The sequence below is a fragment of the Aythya marila genome (genome assembly GCF_965140915.1).
Source record: "Aythya marila genome assembly, chromosome: 2".
Lineage (NCBI taxonomy): Eukaryota > Metazoa > Chordata > Aves > Anseriformes > Anatidae > Aythya > Aythya marila.
The window spans coordinates 45,219,419-45,234,901 of record NC_139043.1 but is presented as its reverse complement, the minus strand read 5'-3'; the positions used below and the strand labels follow the sequence as shown (position 1 = coordinate 45,234,901).

Genomic DNA, 15,483 nt, shown 5'->3' with positions numbered 1-15,483 from the left:
AAAAGGCATAAGGAGAAATAGACAGAAGTTCAAATCCTGTGTTGCACATGCAGAGTAAGAGTAGGCAGAATAGTAGCTCTGCACAAATAAGTAACCAAAAACTAGCTGGGAATTTTGCAGCTCAGATACTGTCTGGAAAAGAGCATCATTGAACTTGCAATCATGCAGACTTCATCCAGGTCCCATGCTCTGAGTTGCTTCTTTTAGCTGTGGCTGCAGCTGAGAGGTGAACACTGGCCAGGTGAGAATAAAAATGTACCAGTGTGTTGTCATGGCTTGCAGGTCTGTTATCTGCTTAAAATACCAGTAGTGACATACAGCAAATTTGATAGGTGTCCTGCAAACAAGTGTCTAAGGTAAGTCAACATAGGTCTAAACAGCATTGACTTCTAAGCAAAAAAGCACTGTTATGAAAAAGTGGACTGTAAAAGTGGACTGTACCTGACAGGGTTTTTGCAGTGCAGTGATCCTGAAGTGTTAGGATCAGTGAAGTGAACCAGTGTTAATGCTTCCCAAAATCAGAGGCAGCTTCCAGAACATTGACAGAAATTTTAATGTGGTAAATGCATATGGAACATCTGTATCTGTTGTGTATCTGTTCCAACTGCTGTAGCTGATAACCATCTCTGCTATATGAGGGGGAGTGTTTTGGAGAATACTCACACTTAGCAGCCTTTACTACCAGACACATTAGTAAAACACAGTAGTTACTTCTCAAATGTTCATCCCTTTGCCACAAATGTATAGGTCTCTACTAGTGGTCGTGTAGCAGTGTTCACTGGGTGAGCTGGTCTATACATCACAAACAGATTGCCCTTTCAGGCCCAGTACTGGCCATTAGTGACAATGTCGAGTACTGTTGTGATTGTCCTAAACAAAGGTACCAGCTTGGTGGTGTGGCAGGGGCTGGATCTGCTACCGCCTTTGAGGTGACCCTTATTGCACAGGGGAAAACTTGCAATTCTTTCAGCTGTTACGAGACATATTTATCTGAAGGACTGCTTGAAGGAAGATGTTACTGTGTCAGGAGAAGTGTTTTCACTGGTTTGCTTGATGGCAGTTGAGCATTCACAGTACAGGACAGCTTCTTTCTCAGCCAAAGTAACCAGCTGGTGGCATTCATGCCCTGGGTCATATGAGCATGTTGGCAATGTACCGACTTTGTTAGACCCAAACAACAGTCTCGTTATTTGATTGTGAGAGCATTTCATTTGCAAGATGAAAGACACATGTCATCCAGAAAGTGATTTCAGGGGTCCTTTGTAACCAAATTTTGCTATAACCAGAAACACCAACTTTTCTACTGCATGGGCAGAACTGACATTTGGATACTTTTACTGACAAGTACTCCTAAGAAAGTGAGAGACTTGCTTTCAACTTTGTAGCCCAAACACGCATGAAGGGTCTTGGACAATAGCATGAACTGCCCTTATGTGTCTGTATGTTACTAACCTTTCAGAGCAAGGAAATGTTATGAATCAGGACCTTCACATTTTGAGAAGTTCAGGAAAAGTAATGATAAACTTAAGGTGGAGCTATTTGCTTGTGAATTACATGAATGTGAGTAAACAAAACAAGTCTCAAAGTATGGAAACACAAGCGAGGGACAGAATAACATCTTTAATCTCCACTGTGGAAAATTGCCACCAAAAAAAATGACAAAGACAAAATGTTCTGACATCAGCTTACTAATGTAGTGAAACTTTGAAGAAGAGAAGAACCACATTTGCAGGGGGACTAGTCTTTCTGTGCAACAGATGGGGAAAAGTAATTAGCTTGTTGTCTATCACGGACACTTCCAACTGGAATTGGATTAGGATTTAACACTCATCTGTGCTATTGTTCAATCCCTCCCTGTGATTCTCTTCACAGTCAATACAAATGTCTGTCATCTTACCTAAACTCTGTGAGCCCTTTAGAGTCCCTCCTTGGCTTTGGCTGCACATCTAAATCAAAAGATATGCCCTCTAAGAGAGTGAGGAGTCAGCCTCAACAGAATGTATTAATAAGTCAAGACTGATAATCTTGAAAATCCTTCAATAATTTAGTCTACGCTGGTATCATGAAGTTAATTTAAAGCCAACGATGATTAGTGCTTTATGTGGAGCATAGCCAAGATGCATAGGAAACAGTGAAGAAACTGGTGTAATTAAAAGTAGCAAGTAACAAACAAGTGCTTGCAACTTGTCTGTCCTTACTTCTTTTCTTCTGCTGCAAAAATACAGAAACAGTACAGACACTACAGCAGCAGTGTTGATCATTTGCTGTTCAAATGTTCTTTTGATACTTTCAGTCAAATTTATTACAAGACATAACATATCTTTTATTAAAGGACAGCAGTGTCATAACTGTTATAATTCACATCTTCAAATCCAGGCCGTATCATTATGAGAATGTCTAAGTTCTGACCCCATCATGTGGATAAATCAGCTTTTCATTTTAATTTAGAGTGCCTGCTTTCGAGTCTCCAGTCCTTATTAGATGATCTAACCTGCTCATATCATGTTGGTCTCTGCACACCAGCAGCTGCTATCTTTTATTTCTTCCACTAGACGACAAATTGCTAGAGCTGTGGAAGAAATGACTCCCACTGCCAAAGGTTTCTAAGTAACCATGAGAGCCTCCATACAACGGTAAAACAACACGGCTTCCATAAAAGTCTAAATGAAAGCTGGCCAACCCATGTGTGGCAGGAACAGAGTAAGAGAAAGCCAGAGGAAGGCAGCCTGATAAAAATAGTGGGCAAAGTGAGTAGATGTAGTGGATTCGGGTCTAATTCATGTCATACTTAGTTACAAGCTGTAGGAAAATGAGGCCTGTAACTCACTACTCAGCATAAATCAATAGTAACAAGTCTCCACATTATGATCAGTGCTGTTTAAGACTAGCTGAAGGCCTTTGTGATCTTCACACATTCCAAGATCTTTAGGGCAAAAATATGTGCAAACCTTAAAAACAAAACAAAACAAAACAACAAAAAAAACAACCAAACAAACAAACAAACAAGCAAAAAAACACAGTAAAAGGATGTGTAAGAGACCAAAAGAAGAAGAAAAAAAAAAAATATATAATGTCACTTTCTCCCTGCAACCTGGATTCAGATGTGGAAGCTGGGCAGCATGCTCAAAAGTCAAGTACAAAGGCAAATCAATGGGCAAGCATTGCCAGGCAGAATTTTCTGCAATGTGGTCTTAGCCAGAGACACAAGCTGTCCAGCTCCCAAACTATTTGATTAATGAGCATTCTGAAAATAATAGCTTTTGAGCAATGATTCTTTAAATTTGTTAGTGTCTCAAACTTTTGCAAAATATGCAGGCATTCGGTATTTAATTTTCAGACTGGCAGTAGCTTAATAGCTTTCAATTTATTCACAGACAAGTGTTCAATATTGTGCCTCTTAGCATTTATGCTTGTATGCATCTATTGTTCATAGATTTTTGACAATCCATTTGAATGAGTAAGAAAGCATTCCTACACATGACTGAATTTGTTGGATTGTTTGTTAGGCAGTCCCAGAATCAGCACTATAGAGGTTTCTGGACAGCTGGAACTGTTTGGGACAGGGAGATAAATTTAAATGAGCTCAACAATCTAGAGGAAGGGAAACGAAAAAAAGCTTACTAGTTTTTCAGAAGAATTGAGGTATCCAATTTCAACATTTACAAGTGAATTAAAACCATTGCGTTTCTGAGTCAAAGCAGCATTTTGCTTCAAAAATGGAATGAAATTTCAAGTAGAGTAAAAAGGATTTAAAAAAATATAGAGGCCAAAATAGAACATTTTAATGTGACATAAAATGCCTTTGTGTAGAGCAAAAATTTTCTGGCAATTTGCTCTGTCACTTTTATGGGGTTTTATTATTTGCCAGATTCCAAGATAAGTTTTTTGGTTTGCATTTTGAGGTTTCTATATGAAGGTGACTATAATCACATCCCAACATGAGGGAAATGTTAAATCAAGGTTAATTTTCCACTTGACTGTGCCTACACATGTGGAAGTATGGCTATGACTCCTGCAGGAGTCTCCTGGATACTGTCACATTGGTGGACAACTGCCCTTCTGTATGCAGGTGACTGTCAGTGTACACATACAGGCAATAGAAGCACTGTATGGTGGTAAAAACGAATTTTGCCATAATCTGCCTTAGCAAAAATATTTTAGGTCATGTATTTAGTTGATATATCCTCAGAAATGTTGTTGTTGTAGTGGACAACTTGGTGTACTTATGGACATCATGATGCTACTTATTTTTCTTGTTAAAACCCTTGGAGAAGTTACCTGAGAAACTATCTGTGCCTGGTACTAAAATTTCCTGGTCATCTGTCTTTTAATAATCCCACAGTCATGAGGGCATCTGCTAAATAATTTATCTGGAGTCCTGTAGAGGAAAAAGATTAACACATAGCCAAGTGTGAGTAAGTGTCCTTAGCTGGAAGCTTTGACTGGTGTTTTATGCAGCAATGCAGGCTATGCCAGGCTGATCACACGTAATCACCTCTGCACTCGAGAATTTCTCTCTCCATTCCTTTTATGGATGGCTTTTAAGAGCAAGCAGGAGGGCTCAGCAGAGGGTCAGGTACATAGTCGAAACTTAATCCAGGGCCCGTGACACAGTCACAGTTCTGCAGGGACATTCCTTATCGTGAGGTTGACTTTCACCACAGACCACAGTCTGCATCATGAAGTTGCCTTTCACCACAGACCATAGTCTGCACTTCTTTGCAAAGTTCTCTGTACCCAATACCAATGTAAACCAGTCATTCAGTGTTTGTATGGTGTGATGTATTCCAGGATTTCCTGACTCTTAAATTGATCGATCATACAAATGACCTTAGCAGATTGCTGCTGAACAGCCAAGTGTCTTGTTACTTTTCCCCTGAGGATTTCTTAGTCTTCAGCATCTTAGATGTTCAAATTTCTGCCTTGTTTTCCCCATTAGTTTATCAGTTTTGAAAGTGCATAAGGACTGTGTCATTCAATATCAGAATGATGCCATTTAGTATACCCACTTTTGGTCATCTGGCATCAGTGGTGTTTGAGTTTCATCCTCAAAGGCCTTGAATGTTTAACTAAACTAAATATATATATATGTATATATATATATAGTAGTTCATTACCTTTCACCATGTTTACCATGTTTAAAACAATAGCACTGATTGTTAGATCCAAAGCTCCTAAGAGTCAAGTGCAGCTTCTGACACGGTTGGGCTTTCCGTGGAGTCTTATCAGGTAGGAGCTGGAGTTCGATAATGCCTTCAGAACATCTCATGTGCTTGAAGTCTCTTCTGGTGTGGTCCCTCTTGAATTCTAGCCACCACAAGGGAAACAGTGCGTGAGCAGGGAAAGCCCAGCTGATTTAAATACCAGAGTGGGGAATAATGAGTTCTGAACATTTGGAGGAACCCTGTTTTAAAAATACCTGCCATTGGTTTCACTGAGTGATGATTTCCTGTTTGTGAACCATCACTGAGCTGCTCAAAGAACTTCTTTACTTCACATTATTCTTATATCTTGTTTATATTCTGATGTATTTTTCAGAGAGCATAGGAAACAACCAAGTCCTTCTTTTTTCACTGTCTCCTCTCCTGCCTTCAGGGTAAATTGTAACACTGGTCCTTGTGAACAAGGGTGTCAGTCTATGAGGTCCACTTGATTTAGGAGAATAGCAGCCATTGCTCAGACAGTATTACTTCTTGGATCATTTTACACACATTCTAGAGTTGGGCTTTCTTATTGGTCCAAACAGTTGCTTACATTTTTCTTAAATAATAGCCTGGATGCTATAGCTTTGAACCATGTAAGTTGTTTGTATAGTGTGATCCTAAACAAGAATAGTAACAAAAGCATTCAGCCTATGCTTTTATAGTGTGAATAAAATATTGTATTCATGGCTGTGGAAACGAATTGTGGTGCTTCTTCTGCTATAATTTCAAATGCATTAGGAATAAAGAAATAAAATCACTGAAGAGGCACAACGTTGGAAGAATCAGCCTGCGATACGTATACATGCATCACAGTACTTCTTGCTCTTAAGATGCAGTTAATACAAAAAACAGAAAGCCTAAAGGAAAAAGAAAGGCTATTGAACAACAACAACAAAAAAAATCATCAGTGAGTGAAAACTCACACAACCATTCTTGACAGCTGCAATTACCTTTGGCCTGCAGCTGGTCATGAGGCTGGCAGATACCAGCTGGGCAAAATGTGCCAAGAGACATACAAGAGCAGCCAGACAGAAGTGCTCTGGAGCACCTCTGAAGCATATCTGACAGCCCTGCTCTTCTGTGCCTGCTCAACAAGGAACACGCGTAGTGACTTTCTGCATTATCTCCCATGGCCAAGAAGGGTAGCCTGAATAATCAATTTAAAATCCTTTGAAAGAAGCAACTGATGCTTGGTGTAGTCATCCTAAATTCCAGGCTGGAGCCAATCTGGCTGACAACTTTTTGGTGAGTTCTCATTTCAGTCCTTTCCCATTGTGGTAGAAGTCCCACTTTATTTAAGCTTTTAGTAAGTAATGGTAGACCTCACTGCTGGGAGCAAGAACAGCATATGATAGCAAAATCCTGTTTCTCTATGACAAACTCTCTGTGGCTCTAGTTAGCCAACCTACACCACTTCACCTTTAGAGAAGCGTCTCTGTAATCATATATTTGATATCTTTCTTACTTGGTAAACAAATCCACTTGTATGGTTGAATTTTGACTTTCACAGAGAACTCTAGCAGGATTATGGATGCAGTCCTGAAGTTATTCCTGAAGTTTAATTCTGTTGGTGCCTTTCCTGTTGTGTATGCTTTAAGAGCCACTTTTAGGATGAACATTTCAGTGATGATAAAGCTTCTGGTTAGTTCCAGCTAGAGACCACATTTGGCACATTTGACATCACACTCTGGGGAAAATTAGACTGATTTAAGTTAGCTGGCTTTAAGGAATCTTTTCAAACCATATAGGAAAGAGTGGTTACTATGGATGTGCTCTGTGTGTAGCATCTATTCATAGATCAATTTCTGCGCTATGTCCTAGAAATGGAAGTCATCTTAACTAGCAAATAAAACAGTGACATCCAATAAATAAATCTCTTTCTGCAAATAATCCATGTTCCATTGAACAGGGAGTAAACAGATTTCTTTCCATATGACTGGGACTGCTGGCAGTTGTTCTGAATGTCCTACAGAGATCTATAAAGTCTCAAAGGTACGTAATTGGAGTTAGCTGTATGAATGCCCTCGTGACTCTGGAATGATATACCTGAGCTCAACTTAAAAATAGTCAAATTGCCTGCTCAAGTCTCAGCTATATCCATTTTTGCAAACCAAAAAATAGATGTACGTTGTGCATTGCAAGACAAAAGTTGGGCTTCATTCAAGACAATTGAAGAGAACAGGAAGCTTGAGAAGAATCAAGCCTTCTCAGTGGTCAAAGAACGGTGCAAAAAGGAATCTGGGAAGCAAAGCAGACAAGAACAAACTTTAGAACCAGAAAAGTGCATCTGAGGAAAGTTTCAATCCCAATAGGTTTGTGCTGTGGTTGCAGATCTCTAAGTGAAGACAGATATAGGAAGCCTGGAAACCGAGACTTACATTGTCTTGTATTATTTATGCATACAGAAGTCTTGTATTATTTTCCCAAACCTCCAAGGATACAATATATTGTTTTATTAGAAAATCAGCAACATTTTTGTATTCACAGTCATTTCTCTTAGAAAATATCTCTGGGGTATTTTATTACAGACAAATTTGGAGCATGAGAAAATGGTATGTTTACTAAATTTAAGGAAAAAATCCTTTTCTTTTTTTTCTTGTTAATTTCTCCCAAACCTACTCTAATTTCTTAACCAGCTTAGGCTTCTTACATTTCTTACATTAGTATTATTTCACTGTGGGTCTAAGTGACTTCCTTGAGTCTCTGGAGAATAAATTATTTTCACAGTAATCCCATGGCCTTCAAATGAGAAATTGCTCACATGTGTGAATGGAGGATTCAAAATAGGGCTGAGCTTGTGCTATCAATGCTGTAACACAACCTGCTTTAGCTGTTCTGCAATCTGAGATGTGGATCTAGAGAGCTTGCATTTAAATCTCTCCTCAGCAATCAGTCCCATGTGGCTGACATTGGTAGCCCAGTCCTGACACCACATCTATGTGATTTCTCAAACACCTAGGTGTTTTTTCGTTATGTTCCCCTCCTACTTACCCCCCCCCCCTTTTTTTTCCTTCATTGTTGTTATTGACAAGTTTGATTCCATTTGTGGTACTTTGTTTTTGCGGGGAGTTCCAACTGGGACTGTACATCACACTTAATGCTGAAAGCTTGAAAGATCTCTTTGGTTCAACACTGAAAGAATATAAAGGGTGTTTAACCACAAGTCCTCTTGGAATAATTTTTCCAACTACAATCTTCTTCTCTTCTTTCCATTTATCTGCAGGTCTCTCATGATTTTGCAATCAATTTCAACGAAGACAACCCAGAATGTGCAGGTAACACACCAGAACAGACCAACTGTTGTATTTTCCGCTGTCTGCAAAATATGTTTGTATTTTTTATCGTATCCCTTGAGTATTGTTCAAAATGTTTGTTTTGTTTTGTTTTGTTTTGAAAGAAAACAGCTTCTAAACCCGACAGATTCCAAGCCCGTGGGCTTAGCTTTAGAAACCATAGCAAGTGCCACACATTAATGTCCTGAAAAATAGGTCCCACGGAAAGAACACCATGTTGGACATTCAGCATTGCACGTCCCCAGATTACTAGGCATTGCTGAAAACTAGAGCCATGTTTTCTGGGTTCATTCCAGATCTTTGGCTACAGAAACGTAGTTTGCACAACCAAGGGCAGGACATGCAAAGACAAAGGCACGCTGTGCACCTCTGTAATCAAGGACTCCCTCTGTTTACAGCCAGTTGTTCGGCAAGACCTATAGCGCCAGTAGCCTGCTGCCAGTCATCCCAATGAGATCCAGCACAGGAGTCAGAGAAGCAGCTGAGGACTAGTGTGAGAGCTGTTTTAATGTATAAGAGTGTTCTAGCAACAGTCACTAATCCTCAGTAGTCAGGGGACAGATTCTTGTATCAGATTTTGGTTTATGTCATGTATTTTTGAGGTCTGCAGTGATGACGCTGTTTCTATAATCTCCTGCCAGGATTCATACATTTGTAAAAGGTGAGGATAATAGGAAAAAAAATCTCTAAATAAGTAAGTAATGTTAGATTAACACGTATCCGAGAGTCTTGGCCAGATGATCATTGCTGTCTAAAATATACAAGCTTTTATTCTTCTGCTCCCTTCCAAACACTGAAATGAGTGTTTCTAAATGCACTTCTCATTCAAAGTTTCTAGCTGCTCCTTCCAGCCCTTCTCAGGCTTATTAGTGGTTTTCTTTCTAGTATAGTCAGCAGAATGTGTTCAAGATGGGAATTAACATGCTGGGGAATAAAGTGAGGAAGAGAAGAAAGGACAAGCAATTCAATGAAAAGAGACATTAAAAGATTTCAGATTTCACACATTTTAAATGCAAGACCTCTGTGTTTGGTTCAGTGAGCATTCCTGCTTTGTAGATACACTTGGATTGTTGGACTGCTCCAGCCTCTGTAGGTCAGATGCTTGAAATGTAATTGAGCATAAGTCCTACAGCTGCTTAGTACGTCTGTACAGTTTTTACATTGCTTTTAAGTTTTTTTAAGGAGTTAAAAGACGCAAAAATTACATGTATGGATCTAGATGTGTCTGTAAGCTTGTCAGCCAGCTTAAGCTGAGATTTTATTCACACTGATGGTGCGGAAATGAGGTGTGGAACAGACCTCATGACTTTGTCTTGTCCAAGGAAAGAAGTCATATTTTAAAATACATTAGCTTGCCTGCTTCTGAACACAGACACGGGCCTGATCTGTATAAAACTTCTGAGTTAATTAAAACAGCATTATGTGACAATATGTTTATACATGTAGTGTATCTTTGTTTCCTGGTCTAAATGTTGAACATTTCTGACCTTTTGCATACTTCAAAAAGGCCCTAGCTGTCCATGTAATGACAACATTTTTAATCCCCCTTTACTGCCTTTCTTGAATCCAAGGCTAATTCTTTTATCAGGCTGACCTTGTTATATAATTATTTGTATTGATTGAATGGTATTTGAAAAGGCTGTCACACTTATATAGTGCCAAGAGCAGGCCAGAGGTTGGACAGACAAACCCTCTGCAAGTAAAGAACTTCCTATTCATGCATCCTATGTATGCAAAAGAAAACACAGCAGTGGAAATGAGAGAGATTTAAAAAAAAAAATAAGAGGAAGGAGCTGCTCTGTGAACTTTGCCTAAGCTTATGTCCCTTAGTATTTATTATGCATTTAATCTTTATTTGTTCTTCACATAAGAGTCAGTTATTTGAGAAGTTAATCCATCCCCTAAAAGTTTTAGGGCTTTTAGGGCTAAGAATCTGTAGAAGCGGGTTGCAGCATGGAAGAAGACCAGGCAGGAAATTTTAGAGCATTCATACACACATCTAAAGGATACAAAGGCACTTCTGTGTCCTAAATTATACCATTTAAAATAATGTCCATCTGGATGAAAGCAAGAAAAGGAGACAGACCAGAAAACATGTTGTTTAATCATCTGCTGCAGCTTGCTTATCATCTGCCTGTAATGGATGCTTGATTAGTTCCTACAGCCAGTTGTTCTCTGATGTTTCTCCAATTTTTGTAGATGCTCTCAGCTGTATTAGGTAGCACAGGTTGCAGTAACCCCAGCACATCATGTGAAGAGAGGATGCTCTTTGGGGAAGGAGTGGAAGGGAGATAAAATACTTAGTGACCACACTATTTAGCTTGTAATATTTAGTATGCTTGCCAAAAAACACAGAGAAATTGCTGAAGCATATCTTGCTTCAAGCAAAGAAACAGAGGCTGGATCCAATGTAAAGAGTACATGTCTGATTTGTTTCTGAGGAATGAAATCCCTTTCTTTGTGGAAGTAATGAGCTTTCACTGACACACAGTAGTGTTAAGTATCACCCTATATTGAAAAGGGATTACATTAAAATGTCAACTCTTCAATGAACAAAGGGGTGATCATAATAAGGACTGAGTATTTTGTACTCCAGTTAATCCCTCATATCCTACTTGACTAAGAAAACGTATATTTTTAATTCTACATGAGGGAAACTTCTTCCAGAGTTTCAGTCTACCACTCCCATGAAAACCCACCAAGACTACTAAAAAGGATGATGCTCATGCAGTAGCAAATGGGGACATCCTGTGGTCAGCAGAAGCTTCCTTCTGGGTGGTCACATACGAGCTGGTAAGAGCCCTGCCTGGCTCTGCGAGTAACCCACCCTGTGCATTACAGTCTCTCCTGTAACTGCAGTTTAGGTGAGCGCTGCCAAGATAACTTTGAACTCAGTCCCCCTAACATTGGGTCCAGCACAACTGCACAGCATAGAGTTCAGCATAGGATAAATATTAAATCAGAGTAATGAGTGGGTTTTGTGGTCCCCAGTAAATCCATACAGTGTCTGTAGACAAGGCGAGCTCAGTACGCCCATACAAGCTGCAATAACTCTTTGGACTCTATTGTAGATACACCTGCATGTTCAGAAGAAATGCATAGGACTTGGTTGTAAACTGAGAATATTTGATATGAAGATCACTGGGATACATAAAATATGGATATTCTTACCTTTCCTCTCCTATCACTATTTACATTCTAAAAAATCCTAGTGTTTATAGTCTTATATTTAGTTTATTTCTACTATTTATAGTATAGTGTATTTGTAGTCATATTTAGTATTTACTTATTTACATATAGTCTTATATCTAGTATTCATAGTCTTATTGTCTGAAGAAGAAAGTGATAAATGTGCATGCATTTTACATGCATTCTTCTACACACATATGTATACGTGCATACACTGTATTTCATTAGAGCTATAAAAGTGGATTCCAATTAAAAATGTAAGAGACAAATTGTGAGGAATGATGCACATTGCTTCTATCTAAAATAAGAGTCCAAGAAAAGTCAGCCACTAGGTAAGCCACTCACATACTCTGTTGGATTTGGATATATAAGGAAAGTAGATATTTCAAAAATATATTATACTGAGATTGCTCACAAAAAAGATGTTTCTAGAACATGTTGCTTCCTAAGATGCAAGCACTTCCTGACACAAAGCATGGTAAACCTGTATGGACTGCAGGGAATAAGCTTTATCTCATATTATTTTAATGCATAAGTAAAAAAAAACACAGTGTATCTTGTCAGCAGCTTAGGGAAGATTTATGAGGCCTTCATGCAAGACCAGTAAGTACATGTAATGAAGTCCTTAGCAGGTTTGAAATTGGCAGTTAACAAAGGGCCAGTTTTGCAATATGCAATTTAGCCACTGGAATTACCAAGGGAAATTTTGTGCCATTACTCTACATTTTAGCCAATCACAGCTGTAACCAGAGAGTGTTCTTTTGTCTGCAAGCATTGCAATGGAAGAATATGTTTGTAACTATCCATAAAAAAGACTATGTTCTCCACCATTTCATCGTAGGAGGTTCAGGTATATCGCTGTAAAGTAATTACAGCTCCCTGTAATTTGTTAGTAATGGATCTGCACTCATATCCTGTAAACGTGGTTGAGTAAAATCTCATGAGTGTGCCAGTCTCAGTGCAAACTGGCTCAAGATCTTGTTGAAGCCATTGCATTCTTTCAGCATCCTTTACAAAGCTCTTCAGTCTATAACTTTCTTTCCAACTTTAGACCTCTTAATCCTTAAGGTCTGGTAAGCTGGAAGTTCTGAATGCGGAGGCTAATGTACATCACTTCAAGAAATCCTTCTCCTCAATGATTGAAAACACCAATTTCCATTCTGTGATCTGTCAAGGGTGTCAGCAGAAGTCTGTTCTCACTGGTCTGGCTATATATCCTGAAATGAAAAAGCCATAAATAGCTAGTTCTCCATCAAAACTTCTTGACTAAGCTCATTTTTTCTGTAGACTGGAAAGCATCCTTCTGTTTCTTCTAAGATTTCACAGTTTTTGGTCATGGTCGAGTTCAACCTGTGAGCAATTATGCAAATTTACCCTGAAAAATTGTTTTCCTAGCACAAGGGAGCTAGGTATTTGAAAAGATGTTTGAATTTCTTGACAGCTCTAAGTTGTAAGTGCAAAGGGTAGATTTGTTGGTAACTACCATGATAAACAGAAATAAATATTTATCTGAAGAGGAGAGAGAAGTGTTGAAGGGTTTCTAATTTGTGTCTACCCTTTTAGCATGAATCAGCAAGTGATCACTTACACCTTGAACTGAGAAGAATGAAACCTATTGCATTGCAAGCTGATACCTGAAAAATAGACATTGAAAACTGCTGGGCAGTATGTTATAATGAATTATATGTTACAAACTAGCTTCAAGGCAGCTAGAAGCAGCTTCTTGGAAATTATCTGAGGTTGTTAGCCCTTGCTAATTGTGTGATATTTACAATTTACTCACTAGGAACCTGCCTTTTATTTATGCTTTAAATAAGCATGATATTGGTGATGTGCTCCACATTTATTTGCCTTTTGTATGTCTTTCCCTGCCAGGAATACAAGGTGTTGTGGAGGCTTATCAGAGCTGCCTTCCAAAGCTGCAGCTGTATGGGCCAACAAACATTGCTCCCATCATCCAGAAGGTGGCAAAATCAGCATCGGAGGAGACCAACACCAAGGAAGCCTCAGTAAGGGCATAATGCTATGTTTGCCTTTTTTCTTGCCTTGTCTCTTGTAGGCCAGCACAACAGGGCCTTTCAGTGTATGTGAGTCAAGCCTTAACAGTTTTTACTAACTGCCTTCACAGAAGTCAACGTGAGTTTGTGTTGGTAGGAGTAGTGTATCTAACCTTTACCTCTTCGATAGTCACGACTATGAACTCTTCCCTCACTGTTCTGTTCCCTGCTTTTAGCACTCTTTGACTGTAACACACCCAGGTCTTCACAGAGGAAACACAAATGGCAGGACTAGAGTTACAAAAATTTAGGGGTCAAGCCCCAGCAGTGTTGATTATACCAGCAGAGGAGTTTGAATGTTTCCCTACGCAGACTACCCATTTTCAAGTATCTTGCAGAGACCGTGTAAAAACTTCGTTGTTGTTGTTCAGCTAGGGCTTTTTCTAACCATTCCTCTTAAAACAGTAGTAATACAGTTTTCAATTTACTCTTACTGACATGTAGTATTATGTGCCTTCAGGAAATCAGGAGACAAGCCTGTTAGTCTGCATCTGATATAAACACCATGCCAGATTTCTTGGGCTATAAGATTTAAACATAGATGATGTTTTTAATGTACACCTTTGAAATGCATTAGGCTGACTTTTCTCCTGCCTTCCAGACAAATGTGAGAAAGGAAGAGCGAGAGAAAGGGAGAAAGTACATGAGTGAGTAGGTTTGAGACATTTACATGTACAATTGTAGAACAGTGCTCTGGTAGTCAAGGATGTAAGAGACAACTCGTACACTGTAGTAAGAAGAATGATTATGTATAGGAACAGAACAGAGCTGCACATGGACATGCATCTCATCAAGTCTGGAGCTTTCCCTAAGATTTCTTCATGTTGTGAGCTTTTTTTTTCTTTTTTTCTTTTTTCTTTTTTTTTAATAAGTCCTGTTAAGGCAGAAGTTTTGAAGTTCCCAAACTATTCTGTTCATGAATTTGGGTTTGTGATTGTCACTTCATTACAATTTACGGTATATTGTTACTATTTAGGATCTCGTTCCTACATTGGGGAATTGCTATATTTGTATTTTCATACCTACTTAATCTTGAGGTGGCTCACTCTGTTCCCAGTGCTGTCTCTGAACTATTATGTCACATCGAATAAATTGCTTCATTTTCCTAAACCTAAGCTTCTCCACTTTCTGTTTGTTTGAAGATCAAATTAGTTTATATCACAATTCTTCAAGGTAAAGCTATCTTGCCTAATGTTTTGTTTTACTTACGGCAGAAGACAATGAACAGAACTCCATGTGAGTTTATATAGCTGCATATAAATAAACTGTAATGATGCTTTGTGTGTTGGTTTTGCTCATGCAGAGTGACCAAATTCTATGAACTGTACATTTTTCTTATTAATGTACATTTGTTAAATGACTCCAGCTGCCTAGCTATTCATAAAGGACCCAAGTGAGAGTTTCTTTTCCCCATTACTGAGTGAAGATGTAATAGCCCATTTGATTCCAGTCCGGTGAGCCTTGGAGTACTGGGAAAGAAATGACAGGTGCAGAAAATTGCTTGATCTCCTTTAGAGAATGAGAAAACCTCTCTTAAGGGCTCCATATAAAGTGTTTGAAAATGGATATATTCCTTCCTGAATGTGACCTTCCTCTCCTCAGGGATCCCATTGCTCTACAGAATACAACCTGCCGTGGTGGGTGCTTCTCCCGCAGGCACCAGTGGGTCACCCTCCAGTTTGCAGATGGCTGCACCCATCCCACTTGCCTGTTAGCAAAGCTCCTCTGCAAAGTGCTGTC

At 39.0% G+C, this 15,483-nt stretch overlaps 1 protein-coding gene across 1 annotated transcript in view; it reads left to right on the top strand.

Annotated features, from left to right (window-relative positions):
- Positions 1-15,483, top strand: part of CPNE4 (copine 4) — a 178,802-nt gene that overhangs the window by 156,275 nt on the left and 7,044 nt on the right. Inside the window, exons 12-13 of the mRNA XM_082754794.1 lie at positions 8,428-8,479; positions 13,562-13,695. Coding sequence (XP_082610920.1) covers positions 8,428-8,479; positions 13,562-13,695 — 186 coding nt within the window. The remainder of the gene's footprint in view (positions 1-8,427; positions 8,480-13,561; positions 13,696-15,483) is intronic.